Source organism: Acyrthosiphon pisum, chromosome A1 (assembly GCF_005508785.2).
Source record: "Acyrthosiphon pisum isolate AL4f chromosome A1, pea_aphid_22Mar2018_4r6ur, whole genome shotgun sequence".
NCBI lineage: Eukaryota > Metazoa > Arthropoda > Insecta > Hemiptera > Aphididae > Acyrthosiphon > Acyrthosiphon pisum.
In genome coordinates, this window is record NC_042494.1 from 5387821 (window position 1) to 5410399 (window position 22579).

Sequence of the window (22579 nt, forward strand, 5' to 3'; positions counted from 1 at the left end):
TTGTCAAATTAAGACGTCACGTATACTCATGTCGCATCGGCGTAAAAACCTGTCACAGACAGCCTTCCCGTCTGGTCCAAAATCGAATGATGTTAAATTTAAAAACGCACAGATCACGGAATATCAGTGGCTCGAATGGCATAATAATTGTTACTAGTAATAGGGGAGGGCTTCTCACCCTCAGCCGTTAGATAATGGCATCCAAACGCGATTATGCGAAGAATAGGTACCTGAAGACTCAAGTGTTTCAAAACACCAACACCGTCGACAGACGCATTTCGTCTTGTGTAAACCCAAAGAACTGTCACACTGCCATCGCATGCACAGTGCTGTTTCAAACAGAGTACACACACACACGCGCGCGCGCGCATTGTGAAAATTGAACGAGAAAATGAGATTAATTTTCTTTCTCTCTGTTTGTAAACAAGAGCGTAATGTGTGTTACATAAATAATACGCACATCCGTGTTGGTGGACCTTGCAACAAACAATGTTACCAATATTTAATTAAGGGTGTTCGTTGTCTGCAGAACAACAACACAACAAGATAACGTTTTTTTCATTAGTGTTTCGTCAGATACAATTTCTTCGTGTACCTATATATACGTATAGCATGTAAAGGCACTGCACTTTAGTAGTGTAGGCTGCCACCGGAAACGGCCAATAGGTTATTATATGCGGCGGCGTCGCTCGTCGGCCTTTTCAAATTAAAACTTTAAAAAAAAAATTGTTTTAAAAAAGTATTGTGACTAGTCGACGAGTGGAGCTGTGTATAAGTGTGTTACGTCAAGTCTCGACACACTGAGTGTTATGCGTATATACATACATTTGACAGCATTGTCGTATGACAGTTGGTAGCAACTAATTAAAAATTAGGGAAGCTATCACTAAAAGTTAACTAATTTTTACTATGCATCAGTGAAAATATTGTTAAAGTATAATGATTTATTACCGTAGTTGCAGACATTTGTGAATTTTAATATTATGTATTAAAGTCTACAAAATGCAGTAAACAAATGAGAATTTTTTGACTCAATAAAAATACTACGAATCATCTAATAAAAATACGATAGATTCGATTTACTGACGCAATTCGAAGAATTTGACGAAAAAAAAACAGCAATAAGACCAACGCTGGTAGATACTCTTAGACAAAATTTGTAAATCATCCCCTGCTCGTGTACAAAACGAATGTAAATCTCAGGGAAACTGTAACTGCCGGGTATAATAATTATAGTACTATTGTATAGGTATAAACAATTTGGCGAGACGTGTTTGCGTCATTTTAAATGTGAACTCGATATAATTATCACACTTAGGTCTTCTCATTACTTCACTCGACACACGCAAAATGGTAGCGTGTGTTGACGCGTTCGTGTAAATAATGGTGTATTAAGCGCTACCCGGGCCGTGGACGACTGCTTATTAAGTAAATAGCCTTAATATGTCATATTATAATATGGGTCGCGTGTACATATATATGTATATCCGCATCCGGTTCTGCGTCTAATTGTCCCACTAGCGCGCATAAATTACTATAACGCACCCACATGACGAAATAACACACTCACACACACACTATTTAAACACAGACGCTCACACGCACTCTTAAACCCATCATCATACACACACACACACAGAGAAAAATATACTTCATTAAATTGCACTTAATTTATTATTCGTCAGTCAAACGACACCGGGGTCTATATAATCATATATAATATTATATATGATTACGCTCTGAACCCCCGAGGGTAATTGTATTTTGCTGAGCACCGGCCAACTTTTTTTCCGCTGTTGGTTGAAAAGGGGCTTAAGTCCGGACGAGTTTAAAGAAAAAATATTTATTTTTATTTCCTGAGTGAGCTATCACAAATGAATAGTATTATAACTATTTTATACGATTATTTGTAACAACGGAAACTAATAATTAATGACGGTGGTCAGAGTTTTGAGTGATTTAACTATATATTATAGTTACACATTAATCGAATATTACTATAGTGCAGTGTGGTATATAGCTGATTCCTACGTTATATAGATACCTATTGACAGGGGTGGGTTGGCGAATTTTTTCGGCCCGGAAAATATGGATCAAACCGGCCCTTAACTGGCACTGCAAATATACTCCCCCCCCCCCCAATAGTCATAATTTTACTCAAATTTTAAAATTTGTTTAGTTTCACCCCTAAATTAGTAAAATATATAATAGGTACCTATAATTAAGGCTACAGTCTATAAAAGTTTTGGGTTAGTCAGATAAGGTTAACTTGTTCAGACTGTTCTAACTTCAACTTGAAGTTTAATCTTATTATATTTTAGATTCTGAACGGAGTGATGAATGTATTGAATTTACAATTAATTTGTGTTGTTTTTTATTTTTTTTAAATTAGAATTTTTATTTTTGTGTCTGTCATCACCTTTTAGGACAGTAAAAATACTTAGATTTTCTTAAACTAGATTCACTTTTATGATAGGAAAGTTAATCTAGTTGGTACTTGGGGGGATCAAAAGTAAAAATTTCCTAGTAGTTTTCAAAAGCACCGTGAAAAACACAAGAAAAATTAAGGAAAACCGGACATTTTTACGCAAAATCGATTTTGGTTTTTGGTGCAACTCTAAGACAAATGACCGTAGGAACATTTTGACTGAATGTTTATATTAGGGATCAAAATGCCGGAAAATTTCCGGAAAAATTAAAAAAAAAACTGAATTTGTGGAAAATTAAAAAATTGTATTTATGCTTAAAAATTAAAATAATATATGTAAAAAAAAAACCATTTTAATAAATAGATTAGGAAACCTGTCATTGTCATTTCACATTTGCCAATAATGCATTATTGTATTAAAAATAAAAATTAATCTATTAAAAATATATGGATATTTCAATATTTGTTCTAAAAATAACGTAGATACATATCAAATTTTTATTTTATGTAGGAGAGTGTAATAAATCACCTGTATTTTTAAATGTTAAAAAGTGTATACTCGTTGTCAATTTATATTTGTAATAACTAATATAAGGTATTATAGTAACTGGCTGATAGGTTTATAAATTATATTACAGGAACTATTTGATAGTTTTTATATTTTAAACTTAGTGAGTTGGTAAAAATTAAATAATATTAATAATTTATAAGAAATAACTACATAGTAAATACTTAATAGTTAGTACTTAATACTTTAATAGTTAATATTACAAATTATAATTATTTATAAATCAAGTATAGAATTCTCTAGATTTATCTACTACAGACTTTAAGTTATAGATATGGTATATATATATATATGATTGTCAACTATCATTATTTATTAGACTGTTTCCACTATACATTAATTTTTTGGTTCTTTAGAAAAAAAATAAATTTTTTTATGGAATTTTTCAATTTTTCAGGAAAAATACCAGTTATTTAGTCAAAACCAATTTTTCTGGAAATTTTAAATAAAACCAAATTTTCCTAATTTTTCGGAAAACCTTTTTTTTTTCGGAAATTTTGATCCCTAGTTTATATTATAGCATATTTTTCTATACATCATAACATTTTCCATATATTTTGACTTATTTTGAGCTGTTTAAGGCACATTTTCAGTGTACATTTTTTTAGTATTTTTTTCTATAAATATCAATAAAAATTTATTTCTTGGTTAAAAAAGCTTGAAAATTTAATAGAATGGTCCTAGTATATTTTTTCAAAGGCAGATGAAAAAAATAAAAAATCCATAGTCACAATTTTTTTTATAAGCATTTAAAGTTTAAATATTGACAAAATACGTAAAAATGACGAAAGTTTGCAAATCATTTTGAGTTAGAAATTCATTAAATATTTTCCTTTTAAATCTAAGATTTTAAAATGTAATACAAGATTTCTCATAAATTTGTCTACCTTAATCAAAAAAAAAAAATATCTACAAGAAGCCAGCACCCTTTTTTTGTTTTTCACCAGCGTCACACATAATTTGAATTACACAGTTCAATCGAATTTTTACACTTAACACACGTTGTAATAAATAATGATAAGGTTATCGATGTTATCACGCAACTAACTGAATTCTACCATAGAGTATAAAATATAAATACTAAAATACCAATACCACAGATTTCTAAATAATACATTAGCATGAATTGGAGGGAAAATAGTGTAAATACCAAAATTCCTACTACGAATTGCAATAGTTTAAGATATTAAAAATAATACCTTCGTAGGTATTTGATTTTTTTTAATATATTTTACACTTAATTTATAAAAATATAATTTTTTTTTGTAATTATATTATAAAAATTATACCGGCCCTACCGGCCCATCGGGAAGTTTCCCGATTTCCCGATAGGCCAATCCGCCCCTGCGGCTATTGATTTTATGACGCTATAGCATACTTTGGATTGTTTCGAAAAAAAAATGTTACGTTCATTTTTACGTCAGTCCTTCTATAACACGGTTGACATTGAACACGATTTAACATAATTTTAAAAATGACGTTGGAATTTTTCAAAAAACTATAGAAACGATATACAGTGGTAATACACTAATTTCACACCATCGACGGCGGCGTGCGCAGAGACGATACACAAGCTCCTGCTACAATATCTGTCCGTACTCAAACCCCAATTATTAATAATTCGATACGAAAGTATGAAACCCGTGACGTGCAATCAGCTCATTCGACAAAATTGAATACATTTTTTTCATAATATCATGTCCATAGATCCGCGACAGTCATGACGCAATATAAATTGATGCCGGGCAACCACTCTACTTGTGAATGTTTTTTTTTTTTTTTTTTTAATAAACTCATATGGTTATTTATGCACCACGGCTTGAAGAAAATCCCCAGTGTGTTTAGTTAGGCGTTTTCGAACGCTGCGCGACGATTAACTATGGACAACGCAGTTGTGCGATCGGTATTGATACACGTAGAATGCTATTATTTGTCTTGCGCGGTTGAATATTGCGTCTGGCAGGCGATCTTATTGTGGCTAGTAAATATAAGCTTCGAAGACAAAACACGTACAACGGATAAAACGACCCTGTTACTTATAGCACATGTTTGCTCTCCATTGGCCATCTGACTATAAATTGAAAATAATATAAGATAACACCAGTGTTCCGTGCGACAGTTTATCACTTTGGAGCGATATATTTTCATTAGTCAATAGAAAAAGAATACATGTACAATATAATATAATATAATATAATATAGTAAAATGTGTGACTGTTTTGGTATTAAAAAATGTATACCTACATTTTTTTTAAGCCGAAAATAAATAAGATATAATTATTTACTAAATGTTAGGCTAATATTTGTCCTCATATAAGACGTATAACACCAATATTACACTAATGCAAACGATATACGTTGGTGCATTTAATAACGGAGAAAAAGGACTTATAAGATAGGTATTATAATATTATAATCTGTATCTGTAGAATATTTTTGTTCTTATTGACGTAAAAAAATAAAAAAAATTTTTGTTTTTGTACATCCATATTTTCCGTACCTGTACTAATTTTGAATAGGTTATAATAATACTATATATTGTCTTTGTTATCGAGTAAATTAGAATAGAGTAGAGAGAGAGTAAAGAAATATTATACGCGACTTAATAACGTAATAGTTTTACTATGGAATGTCGAGGAATGAATATTCAGAACTCCCCATTGCGCAATAATTTGCCTCAACATTGCTTAATTTTTCTTAACACGGTAAACGACAAATTTTGTTCATTATAATAGATAAGCGTAATACGTACGAACAACATCTCCACAAAAAGTCTTATTAAACATCTCTTTTCTATTTAAATAATAATTAAATATTTACATCCAAAGAACGTCAATTAACGTTGCCTGCACGTCTTAAACTTACAACGTTCAGTTATTATAAATTGTTTTAAAACAACCGAGATAACATTGTGTCATTATAGGAGTAATGTCACGTGACAAGTTATTCTTTATTTATACGTATACTACAACGGATCTCCTTTTAGTTTGAAGGTTTATAATTTACAATTTTAATAATCTCAAAGTGTAATTTATACATACATTTATAATGCGCTGTGTAAACGTTTTTGTACAGTAACGTTATTACTTATTACTGAGAATAGTATGATCGCTGTAAGATATTTAAAACCTTGTAAAATACAATGCGCATAAATTGGCCGCTCCTCGGCAGTAGGTGTAACGTGTATCGTGTATGTATGGAGAATCTTTTAAAGAATCTTCTTACTAATTTTCTCCAAAAGTATGAACGTTTTTCTATATATATTTTATTTTCCATAACTTTGAGTAACTTCAAATTAATATTTTTGAAAAAAAAATCATGTTTTTTATCATTATGTAATATATTATATTTCTATACTTAAATAGAAACACAGAATAACTAATACCAACGGTTTATATGGAGTGTGGGGTGACCCGGTATACATACGCTTTAAGCATATATCAATACGCAATCCTTATACACACACGGTGACACATGCAACACATAAAATATAATATTCTACATCTCTACGGTAAAGACATTTGGTAAAAACAACAATAAATTACCAGTGGCACCTTTGTCACACCGCACAAAATAAAATAAGATCATAAACACATCAACACATTAATATTACGTATTAATCGATGCATATCAAAAGAAGGGATTACACAAAAATCACTCTATATAAGGATCATACAGAATCGACTTCTACGCCTGTGTTCTACACAAGAGGATCCGATGCACAACGTCCACGCCATTATGCACTTCGATAATATTTTTGCCATTCAAAGCGAGTGCGTTTATATAATATGTATGTATATTGAGTTATTCCGGCATTCGGTAGACTGTCTAGATTAATTATTTTGTATTATCTAACAAATTCAACTTGTTAATTATTTATTCACCTATCTATTTACTCTTTGCAATAATATAAGATTATGTGACTATCATCGTGTCATAGGTCAGTTATAGTATTATTATACAGTTATACAATTATCTATTTAGAATATAAGTATAATAATAAGTGTTCATTAACTTAAATTACATTCGGTTGGTGAATTGACTATATTATGTGCTCTTGCTACGAATGTAGGGATTTTTTAAGAGCTGTGTTTAGAATTTAAGTATAATAAATGCTCACTAACTTAAATTACATTTGGTTGGCGAATTGACTATATGTACTCTTGCTATACGGATGTAGGGACTTTGAAAGCATACGATAATAGTCACGTCCCAAATCATAGATAACAAATTCATATAATATTAGTGTTCGAATCACATCAAGACACGTAATATACATATATATAATATACACGCCGCAGTGACTTCGAGCATCGAACTCAACCCCGTATCCACGAACACGACTACATAGTACATACTCAGATTAATTAATTATAATATTTAGAGTAGTAGATTAACTATACGTATAGGTATATCCTTCAAACTAAAGATATAAAATCAATAATCAACGTTAAATAATATCAGAATACCGATGAAATATATCCATAATATAACAGTCCCCTTTTAATTTATATTTCTAACTTTTTTTCCCATTTATTATTACCTCTTTCCCTACCCTTTATCTTTTCGTATTTTTAATCTACCACAATTATATTAATTGTGTAATGGCATTTTATATTTTAAATTCCATATTCCATATTTCCATAACATAATATTTTTTAATTTAAATTAAAAATAATATATAATATACATAATATAATATTTAGATATTATTATAAATGATATTGTCATTAAACCAATTTTATGGTATAATAAATTATATTTGTTTTTCATAAATTTCAATTTTCAATACATAACAATTTAATTTCCAACGAGCATCTAATTAGTAATTAATTATAACTGTTTACCTAACATAAAGCTTAAATGAGTGGAGTAGTGGACGAAAATTAAGCAGGGTATCCCTGTACTACTTCAATCTTCTCATCAAAACTTTAAATACTTATAACTAATTAACAATAGTGGTTAAAAATTCGATATTTAATTACTCAATTTCTCAAAAAAGTATACTAGGTGCATAAAAAATTAAAAATTAAAAATGTAAGCAATCAGTCAATAAAGCAAAAAAAAAAAGCAGTACGATAAATAAAAACAACATGTGTTTTAACTGGGCAGGTAAATTGCGTAACTTACTACAGTATTAATTATTTTGGTGACGAATTGATTTTATATAAATTCCTGGACAAATTAGATTAAACCAACAGTAAATAAGTGCATTGCAGATCAGTATAAATGTGTAATATAATAAAAATTGAGCAAGTAGTTCTACGCATTAATTCTACATACAATATTGGTATCGAGTTCTTGAGTATACGTGTACCTATTAATTGAATAGGTCACTATAATAGATGTGTTCAATTTTAATTTAATGATAAATCATTACATACGAAACGATTCGAAACGACGGTCTGTCAGCCAAGAACTTCCAAGGGGGCAAGTAAGAACAACTTAGGCTTTTTCTGGGTTGATTATCATAATCATAGTTAGGGCTCAGATTTAATGCCTGATGAATTCTGAATAATGCACTAAAAAAAATGCATTTTATTAATAATTTAGTATAAATGGTAGGTAGTATATATTTTAAACAATTGTAAAAGCTTTACAGACCAAACTGATCATTTTGGACTTTTTTTAAACTAGAAAAACAATTATTTACAGGTATTATTATTTTTTTTTTTTTATAGATTTACATAATACATTTTTTTCCTGAGGCTAAATAGATATAGTTTGTAAAACTTTTATAAAAAGCATGTAAAAGCATATAAAAATCTTAAAATAAGATTTTTAATTCAAAAACTTTAACCCCCCCCCCCCCCCCCAACAAATTCCTGCAGAAGATATTGCTGTCAGCCTAACAACGAAGTGTACCTATATTAATAATATGTATTTGTATTTCCATCATGGTAAGTGCGCAATATATGTATATTACCTATATGGTATATCGATTTAAAGGTTTAGAGATAAAATGTTAATGTAGAGTACCTATACCAACAGTGGAAAAGTAGATGTAAATATATAACCTTACCTAACGTTTGCATGAGAAGCAACAAAACGATTTCAGTTCAGATATATTTCAACTAGGACAGAAGATATACGAAGTTGGTATGTGGGACTGACCTTAGGGCTTAGCCTAAGTTATATTTAGTATCGTTATAGTCGCAACACACACACACAGAAATACAAAGCGATCCTTCATGGCAATCTATTTACCAGCCAATATAGAGGAAAACGTTGTACACACAAGCCAATTTTTATGCTTTTTTATTCTCTTTAAATTTTTATTATCCACGTGTTGTATTGTGGACCGAATAAACGCACATTCGGATTTGTTGAACATCTGTGCTCAGCGCCTTTATGGTACCATTTTGGGTGAATTTATTTCAAAATAATGGAGAATGAGAAATTCTAGTCACCATTTGTGATCAAATATAATATTTTTACTGAAGTGTTGTAGGAATAATTAGGTCTATAGCTAATTAGAAACATAATTTATTCTTATTGCCTATTTAAACTACCTACTCTTCACACTATTCCAGGATAATTAGTAGTTAGGACTGACAGTATTATATTATTAAGTACTGACGTAGTATGTTGTGTTAAAAAGTTAAAAATTATAAGTAATATCATAAGTATAGGTATTCGTATAATCTATATATAATATGAATGAATTTGTCTTCCTGAGGGATCAACGTAGAGCCTAAACCACAGGACGGGTCTGGTTGAAATTTTCAGGATGAATTTATATTATAATTTCACCGTGCTTTAAGAAAGGATTTTTGGATTCAACCTCTAAAGGGGAAATCAAGTGGTTGTAAGTATACAACAGTGGCGCCATCTATCAAGCAGTATCTAATCTTTATTATTATTATTATTCTATATTTATTTATTTATATTATTAAATTACTAGCCGATTAATCAAGGTACTGCTAGTAATAATATATATGTAAATCAATGATTTAGTTTATATATTTCAATAGCACAGACGTTTAATACGTTTATATCAACAATGCGATATCACGTTGCCAACCTCTGTTTTAAGAAGATATACAAGCCAATAAGAGAATCTGTCGTGGTCTTCATTTAGAGTGGCTAAAAATCGGTTTATCCAACAGTTTTAAACAATAGTAAAAGTTAGTACCTACACGTACACTCTAGTCTTGTGCTACACGTACACTCTAGTTTCCAACACATTTTTCATATACATGTCAGATTCGAACGCAAATGCACTTACAATTTCATACACAGGTATTTTGAAATAAATTGACCGTAAATACTAAATGACACATAAAAGGTGCTGACCGCATCGGTGTCTAAGCCTCCGAAGCACGGTGGGTTGATGCGGTTTTTCTGGTGGGGTGCAACTGTAGCAGAAGGGATGTTGTGGCCCCTATGCGTTTTATCAAATGCTTATAGAAATTATTTTACGAGATATTTTACTTTTGTAAGAAGGCAATTATGACTCCGACCTATCTAGCTTCTGGTCTGCACAATAATTCAAACAAACGGCAAATCGTATCGCCACGGAATATTATATTATTTTAGTTGTGCTTAGGAAAATAATTAGTCTCGTGTCGTTGCTCATCGTTTGTGTACTATAATATAATTCCAACGAACAGTGTATCTGTTCATTGCTAAACGTAATAATATTATGTTGAATATTTGAACAACGCGATATTATTTCCTCCCCACTTTGTATCAACTCTCTGGTATTTATCAATCCATGAATTTAATGTATAAGTTCATTTCATTTCCTCGTCATATGTATAGCTATAATAATAACTGAATGTGGCTCAGTGAGGCGCGGTGTTTGCATTCAGTCACGAATGTGCTCTGAGTGTACACCCCGACCGTTGCCGTTGACCCCGACCGTTGCCGTTGTCACTAGTTCCCAGATGGGTAACCACCAGGGATTTTTAGTGACGAATCCTTGCTACACATCCACTCACGTGTTCAAAACTACAGTAGGTACCCTCCCCACAGTTAATGAACTCAGTTGTCAAAGTCATAATTTGACATAAAAATTATTTAAATGTCTAAACTTTGCAAAAGATCACGTTTAGGGTTATATAATAAAATACTCTGATCCAATGCATTCGTATATCAATATTGACGTATTTTGTATCATAATAATTTCTTTTTGATATTATAATTTTATTTATTTGTATTTATATTCTAATTAATTTGCTAACATAGATTTTGTTCATACAAGTATTAATCTTTTATTTTTTAAATTATTCACAGAGGTGATTATATTTTTTAATTAGTAATAAAATAGATTATAAAAAAACTTGGTAAGAACTAAAAACTAACCATATTATAATTATATAAACTCAAATTAGCTGTATATTATAATGAAGGGATGTTTTGTCAACGTATAATGCACATTTTTTAATTTAGATCGAATAATAAATGTATTTAAAATATACTTAGGTAGTTTAAAAAAAATTGTTGTTCATTTACAATGTATTAGTTTTAATTATACTTTAAAGAATATAATTCAATAGATACTATGACATATATGCGAATACTTAAAAATAATTATTTTGTAAGATTATTATTATTATTACTGCTTCTTGATTTCAGTAAAGTTATATAAATACCTATAGAATATTCGTTCTTAAAATGGTATCTCTACATACAACTTAATTAAATAGCACAATTATTATTGATTTACTAGATTATTTCCATTACTCGAATCCCTCATTATGTTATATTATACAATATAGTTTACTTATTTCCATGATTAATAATGATTAAAAAAATACAAAGACATATTATTAGCTTGTAATAACAGTTAAACAATGATTACTCATATTATAATATATTATTATATTATTATTCAAAAAAATCTATCGTACAAACATTTTGAATAGTATAAATTCAGCTAAGGCTAAGGTTATTACCAATGCTTTGCAAAAGTGGTTATTATGCTCTACAAAATAATATCCAATGTATATTATATAATAATATAATTTAATATTATTGCTTAATAATATATTCATACATGAGTTATGATTTGGTGTTTAGTTCTGGAAATTCAAATTTACTTATTTTTTTGATTGTGTGGATATAAGCCAAATATTGTTTACTGTGTGGTCTAATAATATGATATTTTAACCCACAAAATGTGGAAATTGGATGAACTATAATTATTGTTATTGCAGTGGTATCTAAATATTTGATCAGTTTAATTTTTTATCGACATCAATAATTATAAGTAAAATTTTTTTTCATCCAACAGTAACACCTGGTCACTAAAAGAAAATACTGGTCACACCCATAATAATGTTCATGAACAATTTGAAACAGATGTTTCCGTATCACATAAAAAAAATAATAACTATAAAACGGTTATATTTCACAGGGTTTTCAATTATCCGAGTTAAATTATCTAAGTTGTCCGAAGTTTAAAAAAATGTAATTGTTTCTTCTTAGAATAAAAATATACAAAACAAGCAAACGGTTTTGTCGTAGATTTTATCATTATTATGGTGTACTTTAATTTTATTTGAAATATCTTAATACAAATATACGATAAAGGTCATAAGAATACCTAACTCATAAAGAACTATAGACATGGATTAAGTAGATAAATTGTGTCCAAGTAACACACCTATCTGCATAAATGTATGATGATATTATCATACAATTAAGCAGGATTGAAAAATAATTCAAAATAAGAGAAAGTGTAATCGTAGTAGTAAAGTTATATTTATTTTACATACCTGATATCTATATGCATGTTATAATATTATTGTCCATTGATTCATTTAAAAATCAAATTCTATGAAATATTTAGCTATCTCTGTTTTTATATTATCTATCTCGTACGGTTAACATTTAAATGTACATAGTCAAGATGGTTATCAGTAAGACATCCTATCATGATGTTTATAAAAAATAATAACAATGAATTTCAAGAATTTTTTTATCAAACTTCCAATACTTAAAAAATTAAAAAGTATATACCAGATGTTGAAAGATATAAAATACACAGTAAATTCAGAAACAATCGCTACAGATGTTTTTAGAAAAACGTTATTGTCCTCGCAATTTCAAAACAGTTTCAACAAGTATAAATTGTTGCTGGGATATAAAAGAAAATGTTTTATTTTTTATTTTATTACATTCGTATCGTTAATTATTTCTGGACAACTATACTACTACTACTACTACTACTAGAAGAAAAAAACCTACGTAGTTAATTTTAGTGTTGTAAGTTTTTATTGCCATTGCAAACGATTTATATACAGTTTAAACTCGATACAACATAAACATTCATTCGGGAAAACGTATCCTAGCCATAATAATAATTAATTGCTGTAATATTATAATATTATTACGATGTCGTTATGCAATTCTACTTGAAACACACTAAAGGGGTGGGTTTCGTCGATTGCTTCAGACGATTCTCAGTAAATATTATTTAGAGGTGTTCAAGTATCAGCTACTTACGGTTCGATTGCCCAGGTTCTTGACTCTGCAATGTAAGTACGCGGTTCTACCAACTAACCCGGTCACGTTATTCGGCACGGTTTTGTCGAACACTGGGCCAATAATTGGTGGTGGGATGTCCTGTAGAAACTCCTGCAAGAACTTTCTAGAAGCAGTGGTATCTGTGAACAGAAAACAAATACGAGTTAATAACAATTAGGTATAATTGCCGTTGTTGTTATTATAATTATTTATTTATTTTCGGTTGAATATTAAAGGTACGGGGCATTATTGAGTAGGCGTCCGACCATAATCGAAACGAACGGACCGCCGAAGATATTTACAACAAAACCTTATATAATTTGACAGGTTTATGCTAACACCAGTTTTGCAAAGTGTATGGTATAATAATTGTATTTTATTGTTTCCACTATTCACATTAACGTGCATCAATTTTTTAGACGCAAAAAAACAATTTATAGTTCCAGAAATGGAAAACTGTACAAACTTAGAGCGTAATTTGATTTCGTTTCCCAGAAAGTAGTGAATCAATAGTATTTCTGTCGTACGCGAATATTCTATATGTAAGAAAAAATATATAACGTTATAAAATACTCAAAACAGTTTTAATCTGTTCGATTTTTGTTTCTCATATTTGATCCGTTTTAAAAGTTTTTGTAAATCGACAATCTTAGAATTAAATTCTGTGAATATATTAAACACAATACTGTAAAATTGTTTGGAAGGATCACATAATGCGTCAATATCGTAAAAACGAAAATGTGGTGATAAGAGTTTTATTCTTTGACCGTTTGTTAATTTTTTTAAGCTCTTTCATGCTAAAAAAAATATAGATACAATTATTAAAACATTTTTTTTTTTTTTTTTGATATATTATTATTATTATTATTTTACTGCAGTGAAATTTAAACAAATTAATCATACAGACCATATAGTTTAATTTAATTATATTATTATAATGAGTATTTTGGTATCATTAAAATTTAAAATGTATTACCTACCTGTGGACTGTGATAAATTAAAATAGTTTTCATAATAAAAAAAATAATTGGCAAAATTAGTCTATTTTTTCGGTCGACATGAAAAACATGTCATTTGTTTAATAACTTTTGATATGTCAATAGATTTTATAGGTACGATTTTACTCAGAACTGATTTTAGCTGTTTCGGATTAATCACGATTCATGTAGCTTATTTCAGAATTATTTTTAAATTTTTATTTTAATAAAGAATCGTTAATAAAAACAATCGAATAGGAAATTGTGATCAGAAACGTGGTAAAAATATGATGTTGTATTTATCTTTGTTTATAAGCGAAAACAAGTGTTAAACTTGATATTATATCGCAAGGGTATTGCAGCAGCATGAAAAATAATTGTGCCACATTATTTTACATAAACGAACAAAATATTAATCGTTAAATCGAAAGCGATGAAATCGTTATTGTTCTGGACTTCACGTTAAACGTTATTTATTTGATACCTATAACGAAAACCCTACTTAAATATCGTAATACTATTATTATTCAAATATTGTTTTATACGCGTTCATCAATGTGTACAAAACGTCCTACAACTGATCGGTGCGCAATAATATCATTATAAAAACCGGTCGTGATATTGCTTCTGAAAATCAAACCTTTTTTACAACGGTAGGCCGTGGAAACCGATGGGATACATGGAGAGCCGAAGAGCAATGGCCTGGGACCACCGAAGTCGGGAAAACTCTGTGTCTAAACCTATACGGTATTTTTCTATACGTGTAGCGAGACTTATACCAAGCCGGGACGGCCGGAACAACGCAAGCTGAATTCATAATCACGTATCGGGCACCAAAAAGTTCTACCCGACGCGACAAACGCTCGCGTATATATACATGCAACAAAGTTGATAATTCCATTAATTCCTGACGCAGAAGTTATCTCACCGCGTGTACGTTGAATATTAAAAAGAGACGGCCAGCGACTCGGAGTAGGTACCTTATACTTATATTATCATTATTATTATTATTATTATTATTATTATTGTATAACTATATAGTATAGGTGCACATGGGTCGCGGTGGCAAAGGGTAATGGTAAAGGATGGTGGTTTGGTGAGCGAAGAGGCGACGTGCGCGATAATTATTGTTTATTTTGATATGCACACGCCGGCGGTGGCTTTCTGTACAGTGTTTTATACAAACTTTTGCTCGACCCCATTAAAAATTCTTCGCGTGCCCCTAAATGGCTAAATATTATATTATTATAATAACATTATAAACATGTAAATTTCCGGCAGTTTAGGGTTATAGGTGCCTATTAATACACCGATCATCGTCGCCACCACCGCATCCGCAGTCGTTACCTCCGCTATTATACGCATAATAATAATAGCCGTCGATAAATAGGCGTTATCGCGGCACGTGTAAAACACAATAAATTTATTATAATACCGCGGACTTACGGGCACGATTACGATTTATCCCGCGGTGAACGTAAAACTGTTGTTGTCGAGTATTATAGAGAACGTTTGAAAAGTCGCAGCAACCGCGAATGCATTTTCTACAGATCGATACTTTGTAAAACCTTTCACGGTGAGATTCAAGATTCCAAGTGGACAGAGGAATTTATTGGTTTTGCAAATGACACCGTGTTTTGTTTCAGTCAGTCGCGCGACCGTGTGTTTATTTTTCCGTTGAAAATAGTTTTTTCGAAAGTTTCATGGCGCAACTTTTTAGATGCAGACGGTAAAAGATCTGGTTTTTACAGTATGGTTTCTCCACGCAAAGAAACCAAAGAAAAATTGCTAAGTACAAAAAAAAAGTCAACATTTATGACATGCCCGTTTTAATATTCGTTATTTCGGTCAACACTCAGAGAATAGTAACAATAATAAATTCTATTATAAAAGGTGTTCCCTAGTCGTGGTATATTTTTTGTAATTTTTTAGTCAACTGATATGCTTTGACTTATTGCAATGTATCTCCTAATAATAGTTTTACGTTTTGAATTATCGAAATGTTAACGTATGCGTTTATTCTAAATTCTTATCATATCCATATCATCATATTAATACTATATACAATAATATTGTTGAACATTTTTACTTGTTAGTTATTGGTTTAATAATGCTCCCAAAATACTTTGTACAGTAAACTGAAAATTTGTAAGAATTATTGTGTGATAAGCTATAGGTTTTAATTTTAAAATACGGTGGGTTACTTATACCAGTACGAGTATACAAATTAAAAGTTCTTCATAATCGTGCATATCATGGAGGAGTAATTGGCAACATAACAGTTTTTTTTATTATGCGTTTGATATTAATAATGTAAAATAATTATGCTTAATAAAATTATAAATTACCCTATCCTGAGCTAATAACATAAAAATACTGACAATAATAATTTAATAAGAAATATGTGTTGAAAAATAAAACGATTCAATAAATAAAGACCACTATATTTTGAAAAAAAGATTAAGTTTAATTAAGTTTTTTTTTAATCAAACATTTTATTACTTAAAAACATTTTATTTAAATGGAGCAGCTACAAAATCAATGTGATAAATTATTCCTTTTTGATTTTTAAACTTGAATTAAATAAAATATGTATCAGTATTATAGTACCCATATAATAATATTATAAACTTATATTCATAAATTTCACAGAAATCTCAAAGAACGTTGTTTTATAACTACATTATATTATGGTTGAAATATTATAGGTAAATCATAAAAAAAAACACTTCTATTTCGAAGTCAATAAATAATTTGACCGTGTAATAGACAATGGTTCTTTGTAAACTATACAGTCCATAATATTATACAGCATACGTAGAAATTTGCTAATTTAAACTTTTTTGTGTCAAAGCATCATAAATTATTATATACTTGATTTCAAATTTTAATGATTGTGGAATAGTTTGAGTACCTACTTACCCATATGTAATTCAATATAAAATATGAACCCAAAATATTTATATACATTTCATACAAAAACAAAAAAAAATATGGGTTTTGATTTTGATTTTGGTACATTTTTACGTAGGTAGATTTATATAATATCTCAGTATAATATGTATTTTCTTATATGTATAATAATTATGTTTTTAAAATGTATTTTATTATAAAAAAAAATTGATATTTACAATTGTTGTTACCTAGACGTGCATTATATACATTTATAGTTGTATGATGTGTTTAATTAAGAATGTCATCACATAATATTGTATAATAAGCTATACAATGTTTTAACTGATAACTGCTTTATATATTTACCCTTGGTGTATGCATAAGTTATGGTATGTTAATTCATATTATTAAACTATCAATTCTGTACAATAAATAAATAATTCGGATTTCAACTAATATAATATCTGAATTGAATGAAACGAGCTGGATAATATGTCTGGCACGCCTCTTGTGGATATCAGCGTTAGAAATGTAGTTTTGTGTCACTGTCTGGATTTGACACAAATCTAAATCAGTTCATGTAAATTACACATTGATAATTGTCAGACCCACTAAACTACATAATAACCACCGATACTATTTAAATGTAGAGTTGTGGTTGTAAATACACAAAAAAAAATATTAATAAAATAGGCATGGCCCCAATATCATATTTTGAATTTACTATATAATATACATTATACATACGCTACTTATATTACACTAACATTTTTTTTTTTTAGTAATATTGAATAGATGGCAAACGTAGAATAATAATATTTATAAAAAAAAAATCCCAATCTTTATATTATATTATGTAATCATAGATCGAGTATTTTATATTTTTTTGGTACCTGCGTTTAAAAGTTTCGTAATCTTCAGAATATTTTCATTGTCACACATCATATTTTAATCATATCGTGCATGTATATATACCGTGCAGATTTGTTTGTATATACATTTTTCTTCTCTGTCATATTATCATCAAGTTCAACAGACTTCAAACGTTCGCAATAACATTATTGGTTAAAATCGAATTTGATAGCGCCACGTCGTCATATTATACAAGATTTATAATTATATACGATACGTCCAACTACACGACAATTGCAGATAGTGATCACCATCACGGATATAATACAAAATGTCAGTACAAATAACTTGATATATTATTATTACTATGCATTTTACATGCATTTATGACTAAATATCATACGCTTAACTGTAATTTAAGTTATGTCTGTAGTGACAATGACATAATGTAAACTAAATTCTATTAAAATAAATTAAACACCAATATTATATAGAATGCAATGACTGGTGAAAACGCGTTATGAATTAATAAAAAAGTAATTGACTGAGAATTAATTGAAATAAACGTATAACATAATAATATTATAATTACATATCAAAAATAATGTAGGTAAACGTTTTAACGTTCGACAAGGTATTGGAAACTTCTAAGGATACTATAGTTCAAATGTAACAACTAACAAAGTCGTTTTTGTATTCATTGTCATAATAAATATCGTAAAGTTACATAATATTGTAATGTGTAAAACTGTTGGATATTTGATGTAAGATCCCCGTAAAGTGCACGCGTAACAATTTAATTGGGTGAGGTAATTTATTTGCAATGAAAGATGCTCTGGTTGTGGCTTATTTGGGTACGATAAGATGACTTTATCAACTAGTATTCATAAATGGATATTTTGGTCACATCTGCAGTGCGATTGAATACGGCTTGAATATAGTCAGCTAATCATATATTAAGCCAGTGGAGGACGGAAGTTCTTCAATCTGTTAGTCATTATAGGTACTTAGCCTCCCCCCCCCAAGTTTCTCTCAATAACTCAATAACTGTCTTTGTCAGTATTGAATACTGAACAAAATATACAAAACAGTTCACAAACTATAATTTAGTAAAAAATACACAAATGCATGAATTCATTATAAATATTTTAAAGTAAATTACTGTTCAACACTTAAAATAAAAACATTTTTAAATTATGAATTACATTTATTTAAATCAACATTTAAATAAATATTATTAAAAATCATTTTTAACCAATAGATTACATTAATTTTACCCTTATTTGGACTTGATCAATGAACTCATTCTATATATTACGAAACTATTATATAATTAAACTGTTATCATTGTTTTTGAAAGGTAGGTACGACAGTATTTCACTGACAGCTACCTCTGTGAGAAGTAAAAACAATGTCCGAATTTAATTTATTCAATTTATTAAATGATACAAATTCGCATTATTATTTATTTTACAAATTCAATTATATTTTTTGTAATTATTATCAAAATAATACTAAGTTCTATAATTTATCTTTTTTTTTTATTTATTGATCGATTGATTTATTTGATAAAAATTTTTTAAATTTATATGCTGGCCTCAATATTATACATAATAATGACGAGAGTTAAACTGGAATAAGTGAATTACTTCAGAGTAGCTAATGATCAACTAAATACTTTTACATACGGTTTGGAAATTATACAAAATATATATTTTTTTAAGATTGGTGTGGTTTATTTTGATAGATTTTTTGAAAACTTATTGGAAACATTGTATGGTTTAGGTCATGCAAAATATTGTACCCGTTAGACAGAAAACTTCATTTGGGAGAATAAAATTAGGAATAAGAATGTAAATTCAGTTTCCTTCCAACTTGAATACTTTAGCCCATCACTTTAAATTGTATGTAAAGTGTGTCCCCTACCAACCTTTTTCGTGTTTGCAAAAACCGAATGGTTCACCTAAGACATAGTGTAATCCCATTTCGTTAGGTTGTTTTCCTTTGGGACGGACCGGTCGTTTGGCAAACGTTTATTTTCAATTTTTTTTTTCTTAAACTAAATAGGTCATTGGTTTTTGTAGTAGTTGGATTTTTACTGTGTAGAGTGCATACGTCACACACCCAGAGATGCTCCCACGAGAAAGATCGGATGCAAATTCGATATAGAGTAATCAGTGAGTATAGTAGTGCTTGTATTTGTCGATGAACTGTTTTGTTGAGGAATGACTAGGTAAGTTCTATCAACATTTGTATTCAGTGTGCAAAACGTCACGTTGAATCTTATTTTAAGAATTGTTTACCCAGTAAATACAAATTTAATATAATTATACTCGTATAACATAAATCAAAATTTAAATCTATATGCGTTGTAGTTTTTGAACAGCGTTTTTATGAGAATATTTCTATATACTAAGGTATGCACATTTACTCAAACAGATTTTCAAAAGAAGATTATTTACATTTGCAATAACATATTATCATGTATATAATATTTTTCAATGGTATTATTATAAAATCGATATCTAAATCAGTTCGTTATTTTATTTTTGTGTCAAAATAAAATAATACTTTTGTAATATAAAGCAACGAGTTGGTAGCACGAAAGCTGTATATAAGGTGTTAATGTGTTATTATGATTCTATATATTCCAAATATTATATCACATGCAACTTATTCCGTCACATATTTTCAAATATTATAATCTAATATCATAAATACATAATTCTACGTCCCATGTTCCAATAGGCGATTCGTGGTTTTGCTGCAGTGCGTATAACCATTATGAGACTAATAAAATAGTAAATGTAGCCTGTTACATAATGATAGATAGGCATTTGGAATACAAATGATTTCTAAATTCACTCGAAGACTTTTATATCTACAGATAGACGAGGGCAATTAGTCGAACCCCATTAATGATTAAATCCTAACTTCCATGTTCGTGATAATTCTAAATAGTCACTACAGACGAGAAAAACCTAATCGACGTTTTCACAATATTGGTGTTGTACTAAAAAACATGGGAAATTGAATTGTTAGCAAGACTAAAATAATTATTTTGTTTATTTATTTTCTTATTTCTAAAAACAGGAAAAAATAAAGATTTAAACAAAAATATAAAATATTTTATTTAAATTTCATATAAAGATAATAAAAAAACACGTGTTTAACAAATAAGTGTGTAAATAAAAAAAATAATAACGATGAGAAAAATATATTTATTGTATTTCTTTGACGTGTACTTTTTAATGATATCACATTGTCTGAAATATTAATTGGGAGCTTTTGTTGAAATTAATTTTACCGTATAATGAGTGTTGTCAATGCTTTGATCATTAAAATAATAATAGGTTAACATGCTTTAAAATACATCATAGACATTCAAGTTTTAAACAATCGAAATTTAAAATAGGTAATAAAAATCAGAACTATATTTTTCATAATTCTATAATATTTATGTTGTACATTTATACAGGTATTTAAATATTAATGGTAATATTATTTTCATTAGAACATGGTTTGTGTCATATAAAGCCATTTAAAACTGTAGGTTAATATCTTAGCATAACATTTGTTTACATTGTCTAATATTATTTTATTATATTATTATAATGTTTATATACATATTATCTATATTCGATCAAAAGTTATTAGCTAAAATTATTATAATATATTGTAGATGTTTAAATAAATATAAACTGAATTGTATTACTATAATATTGAATCAATCTGAATACGAATCAAATGAATTATTACTAGATATGTTGAAGGTTATTGATTTCATGAATGAGTGTATTTTAAAGGAAGATATAATTTGTGTATGCTCAGATTCTAAGACATATATATATTAGTGAACGTTTTGTATTTGAGAGTTTTAGAACCATAAATATCAGTATTATAGCTTTTCTTTGAACAGCAATGAGAAGGTTTAATGTAGCTACCATTAACTTCTTTATCGTCTTACGTCTAAGTAAGGATGCTTGTATGTGTTATCAGTGACTGAAGAAACTTTAGCGTAAACCACAAAATTTTTAGTAGATTAAAGGTTTCTTTTATTTGGAGAAAGGCACTAAGTTGGAAAAACTGATTAAAGAATATTGAAGTCCATAAAAACAACTTGTGTCACTAGGTAGATATATTTAAATATTATGTTTTATGCGAGTATAAAATATATAAATACATTTGCTGAGTGATAAAATGATGTACAGCAATGAATGAAATCACAGTTATGTGCACTAGTCTACAACTGATCGATATATACAATTCAGTTGAGCACTATACATATTTTAACCATATTTTTTTTTTTGCTAGTAAAAAATAAAATATCGGTATAATAATATACACATTGAAATACTAATATTGACTTAATAGTATGATATAGAG

At 28.9% G+C, this 22579-nt stretch overlaps 1 protein-coding gene across 1 annotated transcript in view; it reads right to left on the minus strand.

Annotated features, from left to right (window-relative positions):
• The window catches only part of LOC100166138 (zwei Ig domain protein zig-8), a 238148-nt gene that overhangs the window by 44911 nt on the left and 170658 nt on the right, over nucleotides 1-22579 (minus strand). Inside the window, exon 4 of the mRNA XM_029486554.1 lies at nucleotides 13449-13609. Coding sequence (XP_029342414.1) covers nucleotides 13449-13609 — 161 coding nt within the window. The remainder of the gene's footprint in view (nucleotides 1-13448; nucleotides 13610-22579) is intronic.